The 24376-nt window shown below is 34.4% G+C and overlaps 3 protein-coding genes and 1 long non-coding RNA gene across 9 annotated transcripts in view; 2 read left to right on the forward strand and 2 right to left on the reverse strand.

The window, feature by feature from the left end:
* Nucleotides 1-9661, reverse strand: part of LOC148179875 (ribosomal protein S6 kinase alpha-5-like) — a 28073-nt gene extending 18412 nt beyond the window's left edge. Inside the window, exon 1 of one of the 2 annotated variants that reach the window (XM_088050313.1) lies at nt 9347-9661. In XM_088050313.1, the coding sequence (XP_087906439.1) occupies nt 9347-9503 (157 nt within the window). In that variant the 5' untranslated portion in view covers nt 9504-9661. Of the gene's footprint in view, nt 1-3095; nt 3724-9346 lie in introns of those variants that run through there. The other variant, XM_088050312.1, reaches the window with a different exon arrangement.
* On the forward strand, nt 9472-15726 carry LOC148179876 (uncharacterized). Of its 3 annotated transcripts, XR_015771761.1 has the most exons (3): nt 9472-9557; nt 9621-9857; nt 15658-15726. It is a non-coding gene; the product is annotated as an uncharacterized LOC148179876 (long non-coding RNA). The 3 variants fall into 3 exon arrangements; XR_015771759.1 differs by lacking the exon at nt 15658-15726 and having other exon boundaries at nt 9621-9917; XR_015771760.1 differs by lacking the exon at nt 15658-15726 and having other exon boundaries at nt 9479-9553; nt 9621-9917.
* Nucleotides 15727-15738: 12 nt separating this feature from the next.
* Iyd (Iodotyrosine deiodinase) lies at nt 15739-17245 on the forward strand. The gene is made up of 3 exons (XM_088050314.1): nt 15739-15988; nt 16355-16899; nt 16945-17245. The coding sequence occupies exons 1-3, from the start codon at nt 15841-15843 to the stop codon at nt 17125-17127; spliced, it is 876 nt and encodes a 291-aa protein (XP_087906440.1). The 5' UTR covers nt 15739-15840; the 3' UTR covers nt 17128-17245.
* Nucleotides 17246-19290: 2045 nt separating this feature from the next.
* Nucleotides 19291-24376, reverse strand: part of LOC148179878 (lachesin-like) — a 29058-nt gene continuing 23972 nt past the window's right edge. The window contains exons 2-9 of one of the 3 annotated variants that reach the window (XM_088030251.1): nt 22564-22764; nt 22265-22515; nt 22001-22214; nt 21562-21953; nt 21197-21380; nt 20791-20847; nt 20463-20570; nt 19291-20331 (exon numbers count right to left, since the gene is read on the reverse strand). In XM_088030251.1, the coding sequence (XP_087886377.1) occupies nt 20234-20331; nt 20463-20570; nt 20791-20847; nt 21197-21380; nt 21562-21953; nt 22001-22214; nt 22265-22515; nt 22564-22764 (1505 nt within the window). In that variant the 3' untranslated portion in view covers nt 19291-20233. The remainder of the gene's footprint in view (nt 20332-20462; nt 20571-20790; nt 20848-21196; nt 21381-21561; nt 21954-22000; nt 22215-22264; nt 22516-22563; nt 22765-24376) is intronic. The other 2 variants (XM_088030252.1, XM_088030253.1) reach the window with 2 other exon arrangements.

Here is a 24376-nt window from a genome sequence, read left to right on the forward strand (position 1 = left end):
ATCGGCGTTATCATAATCTGGAATTAATGCGGCGACGTGTTCTAGAAACTCGCATTTTTCGAAAAAGGCGTCGTAAAAACACTTCCAACAAAATAACTTGCACCTTGACACACTTTGGGAAACTATTCATTTTGTTCTTATAGTTGCAGAATCTCAGGCAAAAATGACGAGATTATACAAATATGTAAATATTCTTCGTTTTGACCGTAAAAGTGGAGTTTTTCATACGGAATCAGTAGAAATCCACCGCAAGTATGTCAATGTTATGTTCGTTAATAAGAGGACACTCATGGTTGTCCCCGTTTGTTTCAAATCCGAGTCAGGTAATCAATATTCACTGGGTAGTCTTTATTAATGAATGTAAAGCGAAGGGAGACAGTCAGCACGGAAAATTTATAGCGCCGTTGCTTTCTTGAGAAAAACCGACCATTATGTAACGTGTAGTTACTCCAAAGACATCAATAACATTCAAGAACCAGATTACAAAACCATGGAAAGGTTGGAATCATTAAATGGTATTTTGTTCAAGCGTAGTAATTTATTTTTTACTTATTATTTTATAGTTCGTCTTATTATATTTGTCGAGTTTACACATCTCTGCCACAACTTTTCAGACTTCACTTTAACAAAGAGTCTAACTTGGAAAAGCGATTACCATTCAAGTAAAGCAGACAATATTGTTATTAATTAAGAAACTTTTGGTGTATTGCAAACCTTGGATTGTTTGCACACAATTCAAGGCTGATAATGTTACCTAATGTATTTAACTAAAAGTAAGGTCATCTATGAAATATAAAATAACAGTACATTTTGTAAGGTTTTTATCGGCACTACTACAGGATAGTGTGCGAAAATGAGCCAAGGAAAACTCTGTAATTTTCTATCTTCGGTAGTTTACATATAGCCCGCCTAAACACAGCTTTATCTAAAACACACAAGATAAGAAAAATGAAAGCAACTCCAACTCGTTTTATTTTGTTTTATGGTGAAGATGCTTAAAATAACTTAATCAACACCGTTGTTCCAATGCGAGACTGTTGCAAAATTGCAACACTTGAGCAGAAGCTTGTCTTTCTCTACACTTTCTCCCAAATAAAAACAGCACATGCTTTCAAGGCTTTTATTGGCTACTCATTAAATCTTGGCATCTTTCCGTATTTGTTCATGTAGGGGGCATATTGTTACTCTCAAGACCTCTATTTTCTAACTATTGTTTGCATTAATTGCGGCGAAATAATTTTCAAATGTTAATAGGATTCAACATGAATGGGCAATCATTGCTTAATATCGACTGCTGCCCGTATGCTACTTGTACTGGAAAATATGCGAGTATTGCCTGGATATTTGACATTACAAGTTGTACAACCAATTGTGGTTGAGAACTACTGAATCATTCTTCCTCTATCTAAACTAACATTATAGTCGGGCAACCAACTGTAAAATCCTTAAATCACTTAAATAAACTAACATGTGCAATAAAAGTCGCAACTTGTGTCCCTCCACTTTCGTGTAGGCATGCAATTATTGAGTATGTTAATCTGTTATGGAATTTTATTGTTTGTTTACTGTTTATTGAATCGAACGGAGGAATATTCTGTTTGCAAATTTATGATTACTGCAATAATTGGTGAGCTGCCAAACTATGATCTACAGGTAATAAAATGAATTGAAATCGAGGATTATTTCCTTCAAGGCTTAATTACCATTGGAAAACTTTTGGTTGTAAACTAGCAGTTTCGTTCCGTCTATCGAGCTTATCGAGGCTAAAGAAAAGGGGACATAGAGAATATTGATTGATCTTCGAGGTAGGATTAGTAGAAATTATCTTTAATTGATGTCATTTCAATGTTCTATAGCTACCTCCGGCCAAGGGACAATTTTATCGAGCTATTGATATCAAATTTTGGTAATTATCAAAATTGTACCATTACCAATCAACGAATCAAATTTTATCAATTTTACCAAGAAGCAAAAATGCTTTTGAATTTAAAATGGGTTGGTAGCCCTGATCTCATTTCAGAGCTATCATTAGTGTTGGCAACAATGACATTTTTGCATATAAATTGGTGTTAAAAGCTGTCAAAGAAACGCTTTGACGCAGCTAACAGTAATTTTGATAAATATTGATATTTGATAATCTTTCCTTGCTTTTGAAAATTAGTAATCTTTAAAATTGAGAAGTGTAGTGGCACCTCTGCCTATTTGACAGGAGATTATCCAGTCAACTGTGATTTCCCTGAATGACAATGTCAATCAACACGAGCCAACCGAGATGACAATTGACATTTAAAAAATGAAAACACAGATTCTATTGAAAGCAAATCCTGAGAATGTAACCGAATGCACGCACACCAAATCTGCATATTTGCAAGGAGGTGAAAAACTGCACACATTTTATGTTAATACCGTCTTGCCTTGCTCGCTTATCATCAAAGGCCACGATTCGCAGCCTGGCAGTGTTTTATTGTTAGAAATCGTCTTATCACGAATTCCTTGTTATGTAATCAAAGTAAAGACCCCCTGCGAGGAGACAATGAGATCTGCCTTTCACAAATACGAAAAACTAGAATTTTCTAGAAGATTCTACCTGGACCTGTTCTTTTAACTAATTTTATTACTTTAATTCCAAGTCGATTGTTTATCGCAGTCTACCTGTGACAACCTTGGCCACACTTTGCCAGCGGCAAGATCTATTCACCTAGAAAAAAACTTTTCTTTCCGCATATCCTCGCTGGTCCTTTATTACCTTACTGGGAACAGATGTTCGGTCTTTATAGATTTTACCATAGCTATTGGAATTGCTGATTTAGAGTCGAAACGGGTCAAGGTTCAACTGATTTTCGTTTCTCAAGAACTGTTACGGAAGGACCAAAGTGACGCAAGAAGAATCGCGTTTGGACTTCAACCCATTGTACCGCTTTCGGTTGTTAAAGCGTTAAAAATGCAAGTCTTTGTGAAGTTCCGTACGGTTCTAACAGTAAATCCGCAAGAAGTCTTGCATAATTGGAACAAGACGAGGTTTCTATACGAGTTATCTTGTTTACTTCATTCATATTCAGGATATTTAAATCAATCAATAAGGGGGAAAACGTTACCTTTTTCTTCAGGTGTCCGGACTGGGTTCTCGAAGTGTTCGTCCTTATATTTGTGTTTTTTGGGGCAATCACTCGAAGTGGTACAAGTCCTTTTACCCATGTTGAAACAACCATCTGTGTCGGAAGAATCACCTTCGAAAAAGCCACTTTCTTTGGTCTTTTTATGGGAACGCATTTTGAGACTGTTTAAATTTCTACCGGATTACACCATTTGCATGTTTGCGAAGAAGATCCGGTCTGAGCCTCCACGAAATTGGCGAAGACTTTCTGGTGCTATCACAAAACTAGGTCGTAACAGTAAATTTGCTTCACATGTACCGTTTCACAACCGAAGCTTTTCGGAGTCTCTCAGACAGAAGGAAACTCTTGTTTGTATAAAATATCACTATCACAACTTTTATTGTAATTTGTCAGGTTAGGTCTAACTTCAAACTAAACACTTAAAAAATCCACTTTGTCCATCACAAATTTCTTATTTATATTCCAGGAAGAAAGATACAGACAAAACTAAATAAATATGAGGTAGAAAAGAGTGAGAAACTGAAAATTTCAAATTAATACAACCGACACACGCGTCTACAAAGTAACTGATTTAGACAGTTGTCGATTCCATGTTGTTTCCATTCCCCCACCACTCCCGAGACACAAGCACCCACCAATACCAGAGCTTTTGTCGCACTTTCTAGTGTGCGCAGATAACGTTTCCACGAATTTGTTTACGGATTTTCGTTGTTTTAGCGTTGCTAAACGCTTTTAACAACAATTTAACAACTTATTCCATCGCGAATTATCGAAAATCAACTCCAAAACGAGCGATTTCAGGCAGAAAACTCCAATTCGCAACTTTAAACAGATGACGTTGACGCAACTTGCATGTGATGACAGTCAGCTGTTTTCGAGGTCTTCAAATGTTTCACCATGACTACGATTGTTTTCGGAGTTTCGAAAAACGGAGCTTTTGATTATTGTAATTGGTCGAAGGAGGCTGCTTTTGTTTATATTTCAAAAAGAGGCGGCAGGTTTTTTGGATTACGATTGTCATATTACTCGTGATTTTCGTATCATTGCTCCCATTATCGCATAAGCATTGTAAACTCAATAACTATCTTATTGTTTGTACAATTATATCCAACAATTAGTTTAAGTGAGTCAAATGAGCTATTAACCAAATTTTAACCTTTGTTTACTTCCAATATGAAACAAACAAGAAGTGGACTTAATTGATAAGGAATATTTATACTTCCTAATCAAGTTTATCTTTATTTTGTTGTGTGACAAGGTATTTACACAATAACATTGTTGTTTATAAAAACACGAGGTTAGGCAACCAGTTATACACCGGCAAGGCGAGCTTTTACGTTGTCTGCAGGAATTGAGTTGAAATTCAGAGTATTGGATAGACAGTTTAGAACAAAATGGAGTCTTTTAAGAAATCTTGTTCAAATTTACCGAAATTATGCAAAATTTGTGGCGAAAGCTCACCTTGGTTTTGTCACAAAAGGCTTAAATGAAAGAGAATTTCGAAGAAAATTGCTCATGAAAACAAAAACTAACAATGTGTTCTAGGACCCCCTCTTTCAAAAGAAGTCAAATTTCAAATTATCCTAGGTTGAATTACTTACATTTTAAAAATTTATATTTCAATAATTTTTTGATTTTTCAATGATGTTTGATTTTTGTCACATTTGTGTTAAATCTGTAATGAAACTGTTTAGTGAAAATGCATTGAAAAAGTTAAATTTGCAATTTCTGACTGTTCTATAAATATTCTAACAAAGTAAAGTACCTAATGCTACGTAAGTTGGTGTGAATAGTCAATAATTTTTTTAAAGCCATTTTGCGTTAATTTTGTTGAGTAGCATAGTTAAATTTTCTAGAATGTGCGCCTTTCTCGACAATTTTCCAGTTTGCTAGAGTTAATATATGAGTAAAAGTAGAAAATCTTTCAAACATTTTGCTTCCTCTTGAAAATTAAAATTCCAAAAATTGTGTCTTTTACTCTACAATTTTGCAATTTGGTAAAATTAATACACGGCTCAAAAGTAGTAGTTTTCTCAAAGTTCATGCTGTTGCAATAAAATTACCGAAATTTTAATGGTGGATCGGAAATTTTTGCTTTGTTTTTATAATAAAATTTTCAAAGTAAGTCCGTTCTAGACTTTTGTAATGTATTAAAATTAATACACAACTCATAAGTAGTAACTTATCCAAATTCCGTAGCCGATATACTAAATTAAAAAATATTCCGAATTTTAACAAAGGATGTCTGATTTTTTTGCTCCACTTTAACAATTTCTAAAATTGGGTATTTTGCTTTATAGTTTTGCAATTTGGTACAGTTAATTGACAGCTGAAAAGTTGCAACTTTCCCAAATTTCATCGCCGTAGCACTAAAATTACCAAATTTATTATAAAAATAAGACATTTAAACAACCATGTTATTGCAATTTTTTACGCAGCTGTCATGGTTTTAGAGTGGTATGAAATAAATGATCTTCACAGAAATCCTTCTGTTGTCGATTATAAAATTTTAAACGGCTAAGCCATCAAAAGTTTAAAAAGTAATGAAAATTCAAATATAGTAGATAAACACATAAATTTTCATATTTTTCAAAATAAAAGTAATTCAACCTAGGATGATTTAAAATATGAGTTTTTTTGAAAAAGAGGCTGACCTAGAACTCATTGCTAGTTTTCGGTTTTTCGAATGAAATTTTCTTCCGCCGAACTGGGGGGTTGGAAAAATTGCTCTTTTCTCTTCATGTTAAACGATCTACTATTTCCTAACTTCCTTTCAGAGGCGGAAAGTAGCGCCATTGTCCCATCCACATCTATTTTTATTCATTAACCCGATCCTTACGTAAAAGGCTCTCCTTTTGTAAGAATTTCCAATTAGACTAAAATTACCGTTCCTACGTAATGACGTCCAACGGTGGTTTAGCATTTAAAATCCAATAAAGTTACGTGAACATCACATAATCCGGGGCTCAGGTTCTCCCGGGTTATTCTGATCTTATCGTCATCGGAGATTTTTCTGGGGCTGGTTTTACGTAACACTGAATTTTCCTCCGAACCTAATTATTTTATTTAGATAAGAACACGATCCATATTACAAGAAAGTTTTCGAAATAATTACAACGAAAGGTCATCCTGACGTTTCTTAAAATTCCGAACTAACGATGTATCTAATCTCGAGTTGATGACTATCAGCTAATGACTGCATTATCGGCCACTTCCCATTTTTATCATCATTGAACACAGGACAAAGCTCAAAACACAAACATGTTTTCTTTGATTCGAATCGGTTTAGATGTTAACTCGAAAATATGTTGAAAATGGTAGTTGCCAAAAGTTGATGAAGAGATCAAAATCTCAGCACGAGGTTTTTCCACACGTGCCAAAAACTGGAAAGTCTAGACATGCTGAGGGGGTGGAGTGGGAGCTATTTTATCTCCAATTTCTTTGTTGATTTATATGTAAATACTCAAAGAAAAAGTCCACAGCTGGGCCAATATTATTAGTTTTGAAAAATTCGTCTGTAAAATTAGAAATACTCATACTATTATTAACGCTGAGTGTATTGTTTATACCTACCACCAAAATATTTTCTCTGGCTCTTAAAGTCTAATGTAATCTTAAATGTTTACAAATGACGGATTAGTTAGTCATACTGAACCTTTTCCAGTAATCGGGATAATCCTTTTTAGGGTGGAGGCTCATTTAGTAAGGATTACAATAATCACCCGAAATAGCTTTTATTTCTTTATTACTTCCTTACTTCCTATAAAAAAACTTGGCGTGAAACCTGAATTCTCTCGTAAAAGAAATATATTTATGTCCATTTAAAGAAATCAGCACAATGACACAGATCATAAGGTCGAAAACTTGCAACTTGTTAATTTAAAGGTTAAATAAAAATTCCTTGTAAGTACGCCTGTGAACGCAAAATAAAAAATATATGCTCAAATACTGAATTTTTATTGAGTAGGTTGAAATGAAACACTGTATATAGATGTGGTGTTATCTTGGAATTAATTTATCGGAAACTTATAAACACATTAATTATTTCAAGGCAAGTTTAACATGAGCGATTTCTGACATTTTTATCTTTTATGATTACGTGTATGACGTGCTTGACGTCATGTTTTTGAGAAAGTATTACATTTGCAATTTGTAATAAAGTCCAGGATAATGCTTTCTATTTATACAAATTAATGAAGCAACTTTAATATATGAAGTATTTAGTTAACAAAACCAGTTTGGGATTATTTTATTTCATTTATACTAAATCGTATAATTAAGTAATTAATGTTATGTTATTAATATGTTGAAACGATGAGATATTACAAAACGTGACTAAAAAATATGAATTTGTTGTTTAAAATTGATTTATTGGAAAAAATTTCATGGCTAAAACTATGCCAAACTTCTGATATCGATATCTCGCTTATTTTTTAGAGTAATCTTAAGTTATTATACATCATTGTACGCAGAATTTTACGCAGATTCCAAATCTGGGACTTAAATTCAAATCCGACAATAAATAACTGAGGTATGGCCGATCAAAGTTTCGGAAAGTTTATTTTCATTTTTCCTCATTTTTCGTAATTTTTAAAGTTAAATATCTCGGAAACTATTTGAGATATTGAAATGCGGTTTGCGCCATTCTTTTTCTCGGCTCATTTTACGTTAGAAAATGTTCTCAAAAGTCCAAAATTCAATAGTCGATTTTTCGCGAAAAAAAAAATTCGACTCAAACGATGAAAATTTTTCATTTTTTTTATTTTTGGCCATAACTTATAAACTATTTGTCCGATCGATCTCAAATTTGGCCAGTTGATAGATTTTGAGCTCCTCTTTCGTTTTGTGCAAACACAAAGATATTAAACGTCGTTTTCACCTTGAAAACAGTGATTGAAAATCACCCCAAAATGACCTCTTTAAAACAGTTTTTGGCCAATGCCTCGTTTATGTATTAAGCAAACTCAACAAATTTTGGGCTCATTTTACGCAGAATGTCACGCTGAATCCAAAACCGCAAGAATTTTTAATTTTCGTCAACAAATAACTAAGTTATGGCCGTTTGAATTTTTGGGTTGTCGCCAGAGGGCCAAATTTTTGAAGGTTCCAAACAATCTGTGCTCAATATCTCGGAAACTACTACAGATCGAAAGAAACGGTTTTCGCCATGGTTTTTCTTGCGTTGTTAGATTTTTCAAAAGTCGAAAGTTGGAATTTTTCGGAAAAAATACACTTTAAAACTGTCAAAATTCTGAAATCGATACTTCGCTTATTTTTTGAGTAATCTGACGTTATTATAGAATTTTGCACAGATTCCAAATCTGTGCTTGAAATTAACGAACGCCAACAAATAACGGAGTAATGGCCGTTTGAATTTTTGGGTTGTCGCTAGAGGGCTAAATTTTTAAAGATTCGAAACAATATATGTTCAATATTTCGGAAACTACAACTAAACTTAAAAAAACTAAAAGCTCGAATGAGTTTCTAATTCAGGTTTTCTAAAGAATTTCAAGGTTCATTGTGTATATTTTTAAAACGTTGCATATTTTGCAGTGGGATGTAATTTTTGTTGCATATTAATACATATTTGTTCTTTGAACCTATGCGTTCTGTCAGAAATGACATATTTTTACTATTTGATTTATAATAAATATATTACCAAACATGTCTTTTCTATCAACAACTAATTATTAATAAAACGCTCCAATTTAGCCACATTTCCCCTAGAAATCAGAGGTGGGCGCATGTATTGATACTCGTCCTTTTTGCATGTTCAAAGTCCCATTAAATCAATTAAAAAGCATTCAATCATTCTTTTAGACAACTTCAATAAACACACAGAAATCCACTTCTTTATCAGCCTGCAGTGGAAACGATTTTCTTCTGCTATCAAATGTGACCGCAACGTGGTTTGCACACGCTCACATTTCATGTAATTTTCAAAAATGAAAACCAAATTAGTGACGCAAAATAATTACCAGCGACATTTTTGCTCGCTCGATCATAGTTGTTATTGGTAATTGTGATAACCATCACATGAACAGCACATGGAAATAGGAAATGCTTAAAATAAATTCAAGGTGATTTGAAGATTCCTATGATAAGATTACGTTACAGTGAAAATCCCAAGTGATTGAACCTTTGTCCGCATTGTAAATATAAGAAAAAGTTAAAACAACACCCACTCAAAAATATTTATCTGTTCCCATCCTGTAAGCATTGCTACTCACCGTACGTAATATCGTGTGTCACAGTCTCAGCCAGCGATACTATAACAGTTTGTGTCATGTTCCGGATAGACGGTGAAGTTCCGGGCGATTTTGACACGGGCTTCGGAGTTTTGGTGAAGGCTTCAGAGTCATCTTGTTTAGGCGCCGACGACTCCATCGTGAAAAATAACCACCACCTGTTGCCAAAGACAGACACCCACTGATACAGTGTGTAATAAATTTCACTTGTGTTTATCGCCTTGATTAAAACTGATTTAACTCCATGTTTTTTTAGGTTATAATAAATTTATTTTATTTATTTTTCGTACGTCACATGTTGTACAGGTCTTCGGACACTTTATTTAATAACATTTCTTCGGAGATGTGGACTATGGGAATCGCAGTAGGCAAGTCCAAGTTGCTTCACACTTCATTCAAACTGGCTTTTCCTTTCACTACGCTGTATTATCCCAGATTTAACCAACGCACTTCAAAGATAATAATGTCTACACCTTTCATTGGAAATGTCTCGGTAAATATTTGCAGATATGTTTTCACGCAAGGAAATGAATAAACTGACAATTCCTGTAAAGATTTTTTATGATCGCTAAAAATAAAATTCATTCAAACCATCGGGCGCGGGTCCGTGGGTATTTCTGAGTGTTGCCTGCGGAGATGGCATTGAAATTATTAAAAACAACTGTTTCAAGACCACCGCTTATTTTTATGGAATATTTAAATACTGTTTTTACTTTTCATATTGTCAATTTCATTTTGTTTGGTTGGAGGCATCTATTGACTGAGTTATTTTTAACTTTGTTAGACCAGTGCGCATGTTTTGGCGCACGCGAATTTCGGACGCCTGGCGTCTTTGGCTTTTTCTTTGAAATGGGAAAGTTTTATCTCAATTTTTGAACTGGCAGATAAACATTATCTTATCTTCTTGTAATGGCGGCGTTAAAAATGTATTGTGGTGCGATTTTTTCTTTGAACCAACACAAAAACTATGCTTAGAAGCACAATTTCCAAGGATTTCAAAGTTTCTATGACGTTTTCAAAACAGTTTTTGGCCAATGCCTCGTTTATTTATTATGCAATCTTAAATAATTTGGGTCTCATTTTACGCAGAATGTCACGCTGGATCCAAAAACATGAGAATTTTTAATTTTCGTCAACAAATAACTGAGTTATGGCCGTTTGAATTTTTGGGTTGTCGCCAAAGGGCCAAATTTTTAAAGGTTCAAAACAATTCGTGCTCGATATCTCGGAAACTATTTCAGATATTGAGATGCGGTTTGCGCCATCGTTTTTCTCGCGATTTTTTACATAAGAAATGGTTCTTTGATTTTTCTTCAGACGAAATTTGCAAATTTTCGGAAAAATTCATGGCTAAAACTATGCCAAACTTCTGATATCGATATCTCGCTTATTTTTTAGAGTAAACTTAAGTTATTATACATCATTGTACGCAGAATTTTACGCAGATTCCAAATCTGGGATTTAAATTCAAATCCGACAATAAATAACTGAGGTATGGCCGATCAAAGTTTCGGAAAGTTCATTTTCATTTTTCCTCATTTTTCGTAATTTTTAAAGTTAAATATCTCGGAAACTATTTGAGATATTGAGATGCGGTTTGCGCCATTCTTTTTCTCGGCTCATTTTACGTTAGAAAATGTTCTCAAAAGTCCAAAATTCGATAGTCGATTTTTCGCGAAAAAAAATTCCGACTCAAACGATGAAAATTTTTAATTTTTTTTATTTTTGGTCATAGCTTGTAAACTATTTGTCCGATCGATCTCAAATTTGGTCACTGGATAGATTTTGAGCTCCTCTTTCGACTAATGTATAATTCAAAGCTATTAAACGTCGTTTTTATATCGAAAATTTTGATTGAAAATCACGATAAAATGACGTTTTCAAAACAGTTTTTGGCCAATGCCTCGTTTATTTATTATGCAATCTCAACTAATTTGGGTCTCATTTTACGCAGAATGTCACGCTGAATCCAAAAACATGATAATTTTTGAACTTTTGTCAACAAATAACTAAGTTATGGCCGTTTGAATTTTTGGGTTGTCGCCAAAGGGCCAAATTTTTAAAGGTTCAAAACAATTCGTGCTCGATATCTCGGAAACTATTTCAGATATTGAGATGCGGTTTGCGCCATCGTTTTTCTCGCGATTTTTTACATAAGAAATGGTTCTTTGATTTTTCTTCAGACGAAATTTGCAAATTTTCGGAAAAATTCATGGCTAAAACTATGCCAAACTTCTGATATCGATATCTCGCTTATTTTTTAGAGTAAACTTAAGTTATTATACATCATTGTACGCAGAATTTTACGCAGATTCCAAATCTGGGATTTAAATTCAAATCCGACAATAAATAACTGAGGTATGGCCGATCAAAGTTTCGGAAAGTTCATTTTCATTTTTCCTCATTTTTCGTAATTTTTAAAGTTAAATATCTCGGAAACTATTTGAGATATTGAGATGCGGTTTGCGCCACTCTTTTTCTCGGCTCATTTTACGTTAGAAAATGTTCTCAAAAGTCCAAAATTCGATAGTCGATTTTTCGCGAAAAAAAATTTCGACTCAAACGATGAAAATTTTTAATTTTTTTTATTTTTGGTCATAGCTTGTAAACTATTTGTCCGATCGATCTCAAATTTGGTCGCTGGATAGATTTTAAGCTCCTCTTTCGACTAATGTATAATTCAAAGCTATTAAACGTCGTTTTTATATCGAAAATTTTGATTGAAAATCACGATAAAATGACGTTTTCAAAACAGTTTTTGGCCAATGCCTCGTTTATTTATTATGCAATCTCAACTAATTTGGGTCTCATTTTACGCAGAATGTCACGCTGAATCCAAAAACATGATAATTTTTGAACTTTTGTCAACAAATAACTAAGTTATGGCCGTTTGAATTTTTGGGTTGTCGCCAAAGGGCCAAATTTTTAAAGGTTCAAAACAATTCGTGCTCGATATCTCGGAAACTATTTCAGATATTGAGATGCGGTTTGCGCCATCGTTTTTCTCGCGATTTTTTACATAAGAAATGGTTCTTTGATTTTTCTTCAGACGAAATTTGCAAATTTTCGGAAAAATTCATGGCTAAAACTATGCCAAACTTCTGATATCGATATCTCGCTTATTTTTTAGAGTAAACTTAAGTTATTATACATCATTGTACGCAGAATTTTACGCAGATTCCAAATCTGGGATTTAAATTCAAATCCGACAATAAATAACTGAGGTATGGCCGATCAAAGTTTCGGAAAGCTCATTTTCATTTTTCCTAATTTTTCGTAATTTTTAAAGTTAAATATCTCGGAAACTATTTGAGATATTGAGATGCGGTTTGCGCCACTCTTTTTCTCGGCTCATTTTACGTTAGAAAATGTTCTCAAAAGTCCAAAATTCGATAGTCGATTTTTCGCGAAAAAAAATTCCGACTCAAACGATGAAAATTTTTAATTTTTTTTATTTTTGGTCATAGCTTGTAAACTATTTGTCCGATCGATCTCAAATTTGGTCGCTGGATAGATTTTAAGCTCCTCTTTCGACTAATGTATAATTCAAAGCTATTAAACGTCGTTTTTATATCGAAAATTTTGATTGAAAATCACCATAAAATGACGTTTTCAAAACAGTTTTTGGCCAATGCCTCGTTTATTTATTATGCAATCTTAACTAATTTGGGTCTCATTTTACGCAGAATGTCACGCTGGATCCAAAAACATGAGAATTTTTAATTTTCGTCAACAAATAACTGAGTTATGGCCGTTTGAATTTTTGGGTTGTCGCCAAAGGGCCAAATTTTTAAAGGTTCAAAACAATTCGTGCTCGATATCTCGGAAACTATTTCAGATATTGAGATGCGGTTTGCGCCATCGTTTTTCTCGCGATTTTTTACATAAGAAATGGTTCTTTGATTTTTCTTCAGACGAAATTTGCAAATTTTCGGAAAAATTCATGGCTAAAACTATGCCAAACTTCTGATATCGATATCTCGCTTATTTTTTAGAGTAAACTTAAGTTGTTATACATCATTGTACGCAGAATTTTACGCAGATTCCAAATCTGGGATTTAAATTCAAATCCGACAATAAATAACTGAGGTATGGCCGATCAAAGTTTCGGAAAGTTCATTTTCATTTTTCCTCATTTTTCGTAATTTTTAAAGTTAAATATCTCGGAAACTATTTGAGATATTGAGATGCGGTTTGCGCCATTCTTTTTCTCGGCTCATTTTACGTTAGAAAATGTTCTCAAAAGTCCAAAATTCAATAGTCGATTTTTCGCGAAAAAAAATTCCGACTCAAACGATGAAAATTTTTAATTTTTTTTATTTTTGGTCATAGCTTGTAAACTATTTGTCCGATCGATCTCAAATTTGGTCACTGGATAGATTTTGAGCTCCTCTTTCGACTAATGTATAATTCAAAGCTATTAAACGTCGTTTTTATATCGAAAATTCTGATTGAAAATCACGATAAAATGACGTTTTCAAAACAGTTTTTGGCCAATGCCTCGTTTATTTATTATGCAATCTCAACTAATTTGGGTCTCATTTTACGCAGAATGTCACGCTGAATCCAAAAACATGATCATTTTTGAACTTTTGTCAACAAATAACTAAGTTATGGCGGTTTGAATTTTTGGGTTGTCGCCAAAGGACCAAATTTTTGAAGGTTCAAAACAATTCGTGCTCGATATCTCGAAAACTATTTCAGATATTGAGATGCGGTTTGCGCCATCGTTTTTCTCGCGATTTTTTACATAAGAAATGGTTCTTTGATTTTTCTTCAGACGAAATTTGCAAATTTTCGGAAAAATTTATGACTAAAACTATGCCAAACTTCTGATATCGATATCTCGCTTATATTTTAGAGTAAACTTAAGTTATTATACATCATTGTACGCAGAATTTTACGCAGATTCCAAATCTGGGATTTAAATTCAAATCCGACAACAAATAACTAAGGTATAGCCGATCAAAGTTTCGGAAAGTTCATTTTCATTTTTCCTCATTTTTCGTAATTTTTAAAGTTAAATATCTCGGAAACTATTTGAGATATTGAGATGCGGTTTGCGCCATTCTTTTTCTCGGCTCATTTTACGTTAGAAAATGTTCTCAAAAGTCCAAAATTCAATATCCGATTTTTCGCGAAAAAAAATTGCGACTCAAACGATGAAAATTTTTTATTTTTTTTATTTTTGGTCATAGCTTGTAAACTATTTGTCCGATCGATCTCAAATTTGGTCACTGGATAGATTTTGAGCTCCTCTTTCGACCAATGTATAATTCAAAGCTATTAAACGTCGTTTTTATATCGAAAATTCTGATTGAAAATTACGATAAAATGACGTTTTCAAAACAGTTTTTGGCCAATGCCTCGTTTATTTATTATGCAATCTCAATTAATTTGGGTCTCATTTTACGCAGAATGTCACGCTGAATCCAAAAACATGATCATTTTTGAACTTTTGTCACCAAATAACTAAGTTATGGCCGTTTGAATTTTTGGGTTGTCGCCAAAGGGCCAAATTTTTAAAGGTTCAAAACAATTCGTGCTCGATATCTCGGAAACTATTTCAGATATTGAGATGCGGTTTGCGCCATCGTTTTTCTCGCGATTTTTTACATAAGAAATGGTTCTTTGATTTTTCTTCAGACGAAATTTGCAAATTTTCGGAAAAATTCATGGCTAAAACTATGCCAAACTTCTGATATCTCGCTTATTTTTTAGAGTAAACTTAAGTTATTATACATCATTGTACGCAGAATTTTACGCAGATTCCAAATCTGGGATTTAAATTCAAATCCGACAATAAATAACTGAGGTATGGCCGATCAAAGTTTCGGAAAGTTCATTTTCATTTTTCCTCATTTTTCGTAATTTTTAAAGTTAAATATCTCGGAAACTATTTGAGATATTGAGATGCGGTTTGCGCCATTCTTTTTCTCGGCTCATTTTACGTTAGAAAATGTTCTCAAATGGTTAAAATTCAATGGTCGATTTTTTCGCGAAAAAAAAATTATGACTCAAACGATGAAAATTTTTCAGTTTTTTGTTTTTTAGCCAAGACTTGTAAACTATTTGTCCGAGCCATTATAGATCCAAAAGTAGAAGTTTTACAATTTTTAAAGCTAAAACTGAACAAAATTTTGCAACAAAACCTGCACTGTGCAGGGTAATTGAAACTAGAACAAATAGCAGAGTAAAGAAGCGAAAGTTAAAACCGAAAAACAACAGCCAGTAACCTACAAACACAACATAAATAAATTTTCCGCTAAATATCGATTATTTCTTTTACGCAGTGACAGAACACACCTATCATCACATTAAAACTCCAGCCCCATCAATATTTGCATGTATAAAGTGAGAATTTTGTTGAAATTAGATCATTTCAAAGTACATGCGAAGCTGCGGCACATCGACTTCAAGAGTGATACTGTAATCAACTGGGTCAACACTTTCTCAAGAAATTCGTCGTCTGCAATATGTTTTTTGAACTGTATTGGCAGTATTTTGTTATTGGGTTAGGTCTATACGGGATTGTGAGGCTAATTTATATCTATTTGGGGAGAAAACAGGATAAGGGGTATGGCGAGAAGAAGAAAAATGACGAGTTCAAGACTCCTGATCAAAGTAAGTGAAAGTAATCTTCTTTTTCATATCCACAGTAATTCAATTAGTGTAATTAGCTAATGAAATTCTCCATTTTGGTGCGTTAACGTGTAACTTTAATCTTGCATAATAATTATGTAATGATAACAACTTGATAACTCAGCGCGGTGGATACAAACGTCTGTTTTTCACAAGCCATTGACCTCAGCTTCGTTTTTCATTTTCTGACTTACAGATTAAAGAAATCTACGACTTAAGTCATTAAGATCGTCTAGACTAGGTAAGCTGGATGCCACATTAAATAAAATTGCACTTCTTCTGTACATACTCATTTCGTTGTCCCATTTAAATAAATTTTTCGCGAAATTATACCAAATTTCCCCGCAGTTGCTGAAATTCAGGACGAAGTCTCCGACGACTCGGAAGACGACATAACTCCTGCTCTTCCCAGTGACTTACAGCACGTTCCACTCCAATTCACTAAACTACCGCCTGAAGAAACCCTCCGCAGGTCTCAAGAATTCTACGAGTTGATGAACCAGCGCCGGACTGTTCGCAGTTTTAGCACTGAAAGCATTCCGATTGATGTTATTAAAAATATTATTAAAACTGCCGGTACTGCTCCCAGTGGTGCTCATACAGAACCATGGACTTACATCGTCGTCACGTCCATGGATATCAAACAAAAAATTAGACAGATTATTGAAGACGAGGAAGAAATCAACTACAAGAAGAGAATGGGGAAAGTTTGGACAACTGATCTGAGACCGCTTCGAACCAACTGGGTGAAGGAATACTTGACGGATGCTCCCTGCTTGATTTTGGTGTTCAAGCAGATGTATAGTTTTCGCGGGGATAATAAGAAGAAGCTTCATTATTATAATGAACAGAGTGTGGCGATAGCTACTGGAATTTTATTAGCGGCGGTTCATGTAAGATATAAATGAGGTTTACAATTGAAATTGGTTTTTGATTAGAACGCAGGTTTGGTCTCTTTGACTTCAACGCCTTTGAATAGCGGTCCAGCTCTTCGAGTTTTGTTGGGACGACCTTCTTCAGAGAAACTTACTTTGTTGCTGCCCGTTGGTTATCCTACCAAGGACTGTTTAGTTCCGGATTTAAAAAGAAAGCCACTGGAAGACATACTGGTTGAGGTGTAATGGGGAGTTAAATTTAACAGTTCTTTTATAACAAGTGTAATCGAGTTTTTATGTGTGACAATAAAGGATCAGAGCACCCAACTTTGTGACACTTTTTCTAAATACATGGCTACATGACTGCGTTTTTTTATTTTGAAAACTCTTGAATTATTGTTTTATGATACACTGATTAGTAGAACTCGCAATGGAAAATCTTTAGACTTCTGCGGTCGATATTTCGCTTATTTTTATAGCAAACTTGTGTTATTAACGTTTATTTCACGTAAAAATTTGCGTAGATTCCAAATCTGGGTTCGAAATTCACATCCGACAACAAATAGCTTAGTTATGGCCATTCAAAGTTTTGGATAGTTGATTTTCATTTTTCCTAATTTTTAAAGTCAAATATCTCGGAAACTATTAGAGATATTAAGTTGCGGTTTGCGCCATCATTTTTCTTGGCTCATTTTACGTAAGAAAAAGTTTTCAAAAGCCCAAAATTCGATAGTCCGACTCAAACGATGAAAAATTTTCATTTTCTTTATTTTTGACCATAACTCGTAAACTATTTGTCCGATAGATCTCAAATTTGACCAGTAGATAGATTTTGAGCTCCTCTTTCGACTGATGTACAATTCAAAGCTATTAAACGTCGTTTTCATTTTGGAAACATTGATTGAAAATCACCCTAAAATGACGTTTCCAAAACAGTTTTTGGCTAATGCCTCGTTTATTTAGTAAGCAAACTCAACAAATTTAGACTCACTTTACGCAGAATGTCACTCTGAATCTAAAACCGCAAGAATTTTCAATTTTCGTTAACAAATAACTGAGTTATGACAGTTTGAATTTTTGGGTTGCCGGTAGGGTGGCAAATTTTTGAAGGTTCCAAACAATCGGTGCTCAATATCTCGGAAACTATTTCAGATATTGAGATGCGGTTTGCGCCATCGTTTTTCTCGCGATTTTTTACATAAGAAATAGTTCTTTGATTTTTCTACAGTCGAAATTTGCAAATTTTCGCCAAAAATTCATGACTAAAACTATGCCAAACTTCTGATATCCATATCTCGCTTATTTTTTAGAGTAAACTTAAGTTTTTATACATCAGTGTACGCAAAATTTTACGCAGGTTCTAAATCTGGGATTTAAATTCAGATCCGACAACAAATAACTGAGTTATGGCCGATCAAAGTTTCGGAAAGTTGATTTTCATTTTTTCTCATTTTTCGTAATATTTAAAGTTAAATATCTCGGAAACTATTTGAGATATTGAAATGCGGTTTGCGCCATTCTTTTTTTCGGTTCATTTTACGTAAGAAAAAGTTTTCAAAAGCCCAATATTCGATAGTCGATTTTTTGCGAAAAAAAATCCGACTCAAACGATGAAAATTTTTCATTTTTTTTTATTTTTGGCCATAACTCGTAAACTATTTGTCCGATAGATCTCAAATTTGACCAGTAGATAGATTTTGAGCTCCTCTTTTGACTGATGTATAATTCAAAGCTATTAAACGTCGTTTTCATTTTGAAAACTTTGATTGAAAATCACGCTAAAATGACGTTTTCAAAACAGTTTTTGGCCAATGCCTCGTTTATTTATTAAGCAAACTCAACAAATTTGGGTCTCATTTTACGCTGAATGTCACGCTGAATCCAAAAACATGAGATTTTTCATTTTCATCAACAAATAACTAAGTTATGGCTGTTTGAAGATTTGGGTTGTCGCCAGAGGACCAAATTTTTGAAGGTTCGAAACAATACGTGCTCAATATCTCGGAAACTTTGACAGATATTAAGAAACTCTTTGCGCCATTGTTTTTCTCGCGATTTTTCAGCTAAGAAACCGTTTTTAGATTTTCCAAAAGTCGAAAGTTGGAGTTTTTTGCAAAACTTCATGACTAAAACCATGGCAAAGTTTTGAAATCGATATTTCGCTAATTTTTTGGAGTAAACTTGCGTTATTATAGATCAATTTACGCAGAATTGTGCGCAGATTCCAATTCTGGGCTTGAAATTCGTGCGACAACAAATAACTGAGTTATGGCCGATTAAAAATTCCAAAATTTTTAATGCTCAGTATCATTGATAGTTTAATGCAACTCTTGTCTTTGAGGTTTTTCTAGACTTCTTCAAGTTCTTTGGGAGTATAAAACAAACTAAAAAGAAAGAAAACTACGGACGACATATGTTACTGTTTTAATCTATACATTCACATACATCAAAATTACAAAGTCCAGCTTAAGCAGATCAATCATGTTATCTACCAACTATAAAATCATCAAAAACTTCATGATATGCTGTCTTCGATTGTTTGATCCTGCATGGAATGATCTATTTAAGACTTCTTTGTAAGTAGAAGTATCATAAGCAACAACGATTATGTTTTATTTATAGAAACATTTGGCTCTACTTTAAGGCATTTTCGAGTTCCCCATTTCGCAAATTATAACAATGGAAAATTGATTTATTCATGGGAAACCTTGTAGGCATTATGGTATATTTAGAAAAATATAATAAAAAATAGAACAGGAGTCATTATAAATACATGTCCACATCACACGTAGTATTTACATTTTGTCTAAACATCATTCATTTTACACAACTTTGATAGTAAATGCATCAAAGTCGCGAGTAATATACAAGGAAGTGTAATATCGTATTAAGTAAAATTAACGGGACTAGACACAACTAAATTTTGACATCGGCGACATTAAATACTGACCGAACTCATTTAACAATTTCTGAAATTCTGGGTAACTTACAACTATAATAGACACTTGTCAATCTACAACTAACTTTTGATTTTCGGTTGTATAAGTAAAAGTATACAATGGCGCTTCATGGCAGCGGGATTGTCGAGAGTAGGCATTTCGTACCAATTCGCCTAAAAAACGAAAATGATGTAATGAAACTGTTTCCTAAAAACGAAACGAACACAACAAGTTATAAAATCCTACGTATTTAGGTATATGTACAGTAACTAAAGTACAGTAAAAAAGATAACTAAAATAAGAATAACTGTGTTTATAATTTACTTAAACCTATTTTTAAATACTTTGGTTTAACACTTTAAGCTACCGATACAGGGTGGTGAAAGTTATCCCAGTTGCAGTTTGGTACCATTTTATATCCTCAAAGAAGCTAATCTCACAGTTAACAACGTCACACTCATCAGAAGTATCGTTGGAGTTGCAAGGGAGGACGAATCGGTCGCTGCAGCAGCTAAAATTAAAACGTCATTAGAAAAACGAAACACTTCGCAATACATAAAGAACATTCTCTTTTTTTTATGTTGGTATAAGCAAAATTAAATCCCCAGAATAACAAGCAGGAAACAACAACGAAAGTGTTACCTGGAGAAGGCGATTCTTTTATAAAACCACTTTGTAATTCTTTGTCTTGCTGAGCTGTAGATACATCAGGTTGTGAAGGTTGTGTGGGTGTAGGTGTAACTTGTCTTTCTGCATTCAAATAATAGTGGCATAAGCAAGTGAAATCAAAATACCAACATATACAGAGTGGTCTAAATAAAGGAAAGTTTTGGAGACCACTGGCCCGCGAGTCTGATTCGGTTTATAATTTACAGCAGTGTTTCTTGAAACTCCATTTTTTTAAGATAAAAACCAGCAGAGAGGTTCAAGAAGCGCAGCTTTTTTAATAAAAGAAAAAACAAAAAAGTACCTTTTCCGTGTTTATGACCTTTTTTGTGCGGTTTGTGATGTCCATGTTTAGCGAAAACTGTGCAAAAAAGCAATGTTATTTAGTGAGCGTGTAAAATACAATTCAAGCGAACTAAAGAACACTCAAAATATTTTTTTAAACCAAAATAAATCAATTAGTGCAACCAAAAACTGGAGTAAAAATGCGCTCGCCTGTAGTAGCATGCAAAACAAAACAATTAAATTAATCTCGGCTTGTAAACAACGAAATTTGCATAGCAACTGAATGCAGACAATGTGTTGTACAAAATTAATGTCCTGTGAAGAATGTTTCTTCATAAGTGTGTTCTGAAGTTGTTTAATTGAAATATTAGTTTTGAGTGTTCCTGCTTTAGCACACACATTCTTACGGTTCCTTGAGTTTATACCTTCAATCCTAAGCCTCTCGCTCTTTTCTTCCGACCACCCTTTATGGTTTTGGGCTCGGAACCTGAGGTGGTACTCCCCGGGTTCCAGCGCCTTGTTAAACAAGTATTTCACTTCGTAGATGTCGCCCCCATCATGGCTCACATCTGCAGTTCCTTCTGATTGGAACTTCTTCCATTCTTTGTCCTACAAACACGCGCTAATTTTTATCAAGATTCAAGGACTAAATCGCGAGAAAACGGCAGAAATCTGTAAAATTCGTAGAAAAATCCGTTAATTTGTACCTTAAATGACGATTTTTCGTACATTCTGGCCGTTTTCTGCAGAGTAATCTAAAATCGAAATCTAAAAAACTACCAATTTTTACCTCGTCCTTTCTGTAGGAGAATTCATACGCATCGAGTTTGGACTTGGATTGAACTTGCCACGTGAACCCGACTTTTCCTTCATTCTGCGTCTTCGTAAGTTGATGCACAACTGGAGTTTGGACTAAACTGACGTTTTTCCGGGTACTACCCAGAGCATTCGTTGCCAAACAAGAGTAAACTCCGAAATCAGCGTCTTTGATTTCTTTCAAAACCAAACTGTGTCTATTTTCGTTTGTTACGAGTTGTACCCTTTCATTGCTGACGATGTTCATTCCGTCTTTGCTCCACGTTACTTGAGCTCGTGGTTCTGAATGTACCAGGCACTCTAACTCAGTCTCAGAATTGTGGGCAGAACTAACACTAATTTTCTCTATAGTTATGATAGGTTTGACTGTAATTATAGAGTTAATGGTTTATGGTACCCTCAGTGGTACTTACATTCCACTTTGATATTGATGTACCCGAACGCGGGTTCTCCGATTTTGTTATCCGCCAAGCACTTGTAAGTACCAGCGTTGTGGTGTTTAACATCGGGTATTTCAAGAGTTTCGCCTTCCATGTTGAATCTCGAAGACCCTTTGTGCCAGGAAACCACCGGTTCTGGATAACCGGCAGCTTTACACGTTAGAATTAACGTGTCGCCATTTCGCAACTGCAACAGGAAGTGTCAAATTTAACACGCGAGATTTCAAGAACTCTTACAAGTGTGATGTTGTCTTTCGCCGTGAGAGACTCAATCTGCGGCGGAACGCGAAGAATCACATTGTGTTGAATCGACGGACTATTCTGCTCAGTATCCAACGCCATACACTGATATTTCCCCGCGTCTTGGGGATGCAGGTTTGACACGACAAGAGATCCGTTTTGCAGGAGTTGCATGTTGGAAGTTGCTGCCATTTTTATCCCAGACTGGAAGAGGACGGCGTCGCTTTTCCGCCACACTTGGATGAAGTCTAAAGGTGGTGAAGTTAGTTTGGGGTGTTTCTTCAGAGAAGACTTACTTTTGCTGCCGGTGATGGTGCATGGCAACACCACTGTCTCGCCGAGGTCTCGAATGAACTTCTCCGCTCTTGTGCTTATTTGGAGGGGCATGTCGGGCATTTTGCTCTCTTCCAGGGGGTCTTCTGTGTCGTCGTAGTTTTCGTAGTTGTCGTTTTGCATGCCCGCGTCCTCTTCAGAGTCCTCTATCGGGCTGCAGGACACTGCAAAAGGATCAATTTTTAGATAGAAAACTGGAAATCCGCGCTATCGCTTTCACGAATTACACTATGTAACAACAAAAATAATTATGTTATTTTTTTTTCATCATTGCTTTTGTCAAAATGTCGTTATACAGGGTGTCTCAGAGCTCATGACCCAGAGAGCAAGGGAGGGTGCCGGCAGCAATACAGATGGTAAATTTTAAAACAAAAATTGCTTAAGTTTAATAGTATTCGAGAAATAATAAAAAAATAACAACCAATCCCGGAAGCTTATTCTAGAGATGGAGTAAAATTTCCTAGGCAACGATAGTGTAATGTTGACCTGACCAATGGACGATAGTATGTGTCCATAGTTACCGATTTTCAAATTCTGTTCAGCTTCCGGATTGGCTACCGTTTTATTGTCTACTCGATTATTTTTTGAGCTAGAAAATTTGTTTCGAAATTTTGGTCCAGAATTGTTGCTTTCATAAGCCTTTTTTCTCTGGGTCACAAGTTCTGGGACATCTGTATTAAAATAAAAAAAAAATTCAAAAATTTCTGTCAATGTAAATTGTCAATGTCAATGTAAATCTGACAATGTAAATTATTTGCGGATCTACTTATCTACGTAGGGGGGGTGTTATATAACAATTAAATAAGTGAAAATCAAAATAATTTCCGCGTCGAAATTTTGGGAAGCGTATAAAGTCTATTTGGGCATTGAAATCTCCAAATCGGCTAAATCAAAAGTTTAAATGTCTTTTTGTGGAAATTAACCCTCGAGTCTAAAGACATGGTATCCGTGAATCTATCTATCTATCTATCCGTGAAGTCAATAACATTTATAAATCTAAGTATCTAAAGGAACTTCAAGATCATTTCACTAACTGCTATTTTGGGTTGCTCTTATTTTCCATTTGCTAACAAAAAGCAAAAGAACAAAAATTGTATTTTAAATTTTTAACGTAAAACCGCATTTTATTCTCATAGTTTATTGGTTTTTTAACACTTTTGTTTTATTTTATGAATATAATTGCTAATTTTCCAAAGGGAGAAACAAATGAATTTATTATTTTTCTTGAGGACAACCCACACAAATGGTATTTATATTCTTTAAAAGAAAGCCAAATTGCAACTATATTAACAAAAAAAATCAGATAAATATGACTTTTGTAAAATTTTGTTACAGTGTTATTCACGATCCATTCAAATAATTCTGGAAAAATGCGGCATTGAGCAAATTCTATTTCGCGCGAATGATCTGTTGAAATAGCATCATCAATGGGCAATAATTACACCTTGCAAGACCGAAATATAATTGGAGGTGTGGCTGATCAATCATAGCACGCGCCCAACCGGACGTGGCCAAATTACGGGATTTTAACCCTTTCATTGACGGAAGTCACGATGTCAACGTACACTACTCCTAAAAACGGATTGTTTTACAATACCATTGAAGAGATAAATCGATCTCATCAACAAGTGGAAGACTCCTAAAAGCGTCCCCAAAGAATTAATCGCCGCATTAAAAAAATATCAGTGAATTAGCCCGGAAAATGCTGTTGTTAAGTGCTATGGGATCATTATCGATTTAATCTTTCCGTACCAACATGAGCAGTGTAAGTGGTAC

This window comes from Gnatocerus cornutus, chromosome 2 (assembly GCF_029298725.1).
Source record: "Gnatocerus cornutus isolate USDA-ARS CGAHR chromosome 2, icGnaCorn1.1, whole genome shotgun sequence".
NCBI classification, from domain to species: Eukaryota; Metazoa; Arthropoda; class Insecta; order Coleoptera; family Tenebrionidae; genus Gnatocerus; species Gnatocerus cornutus.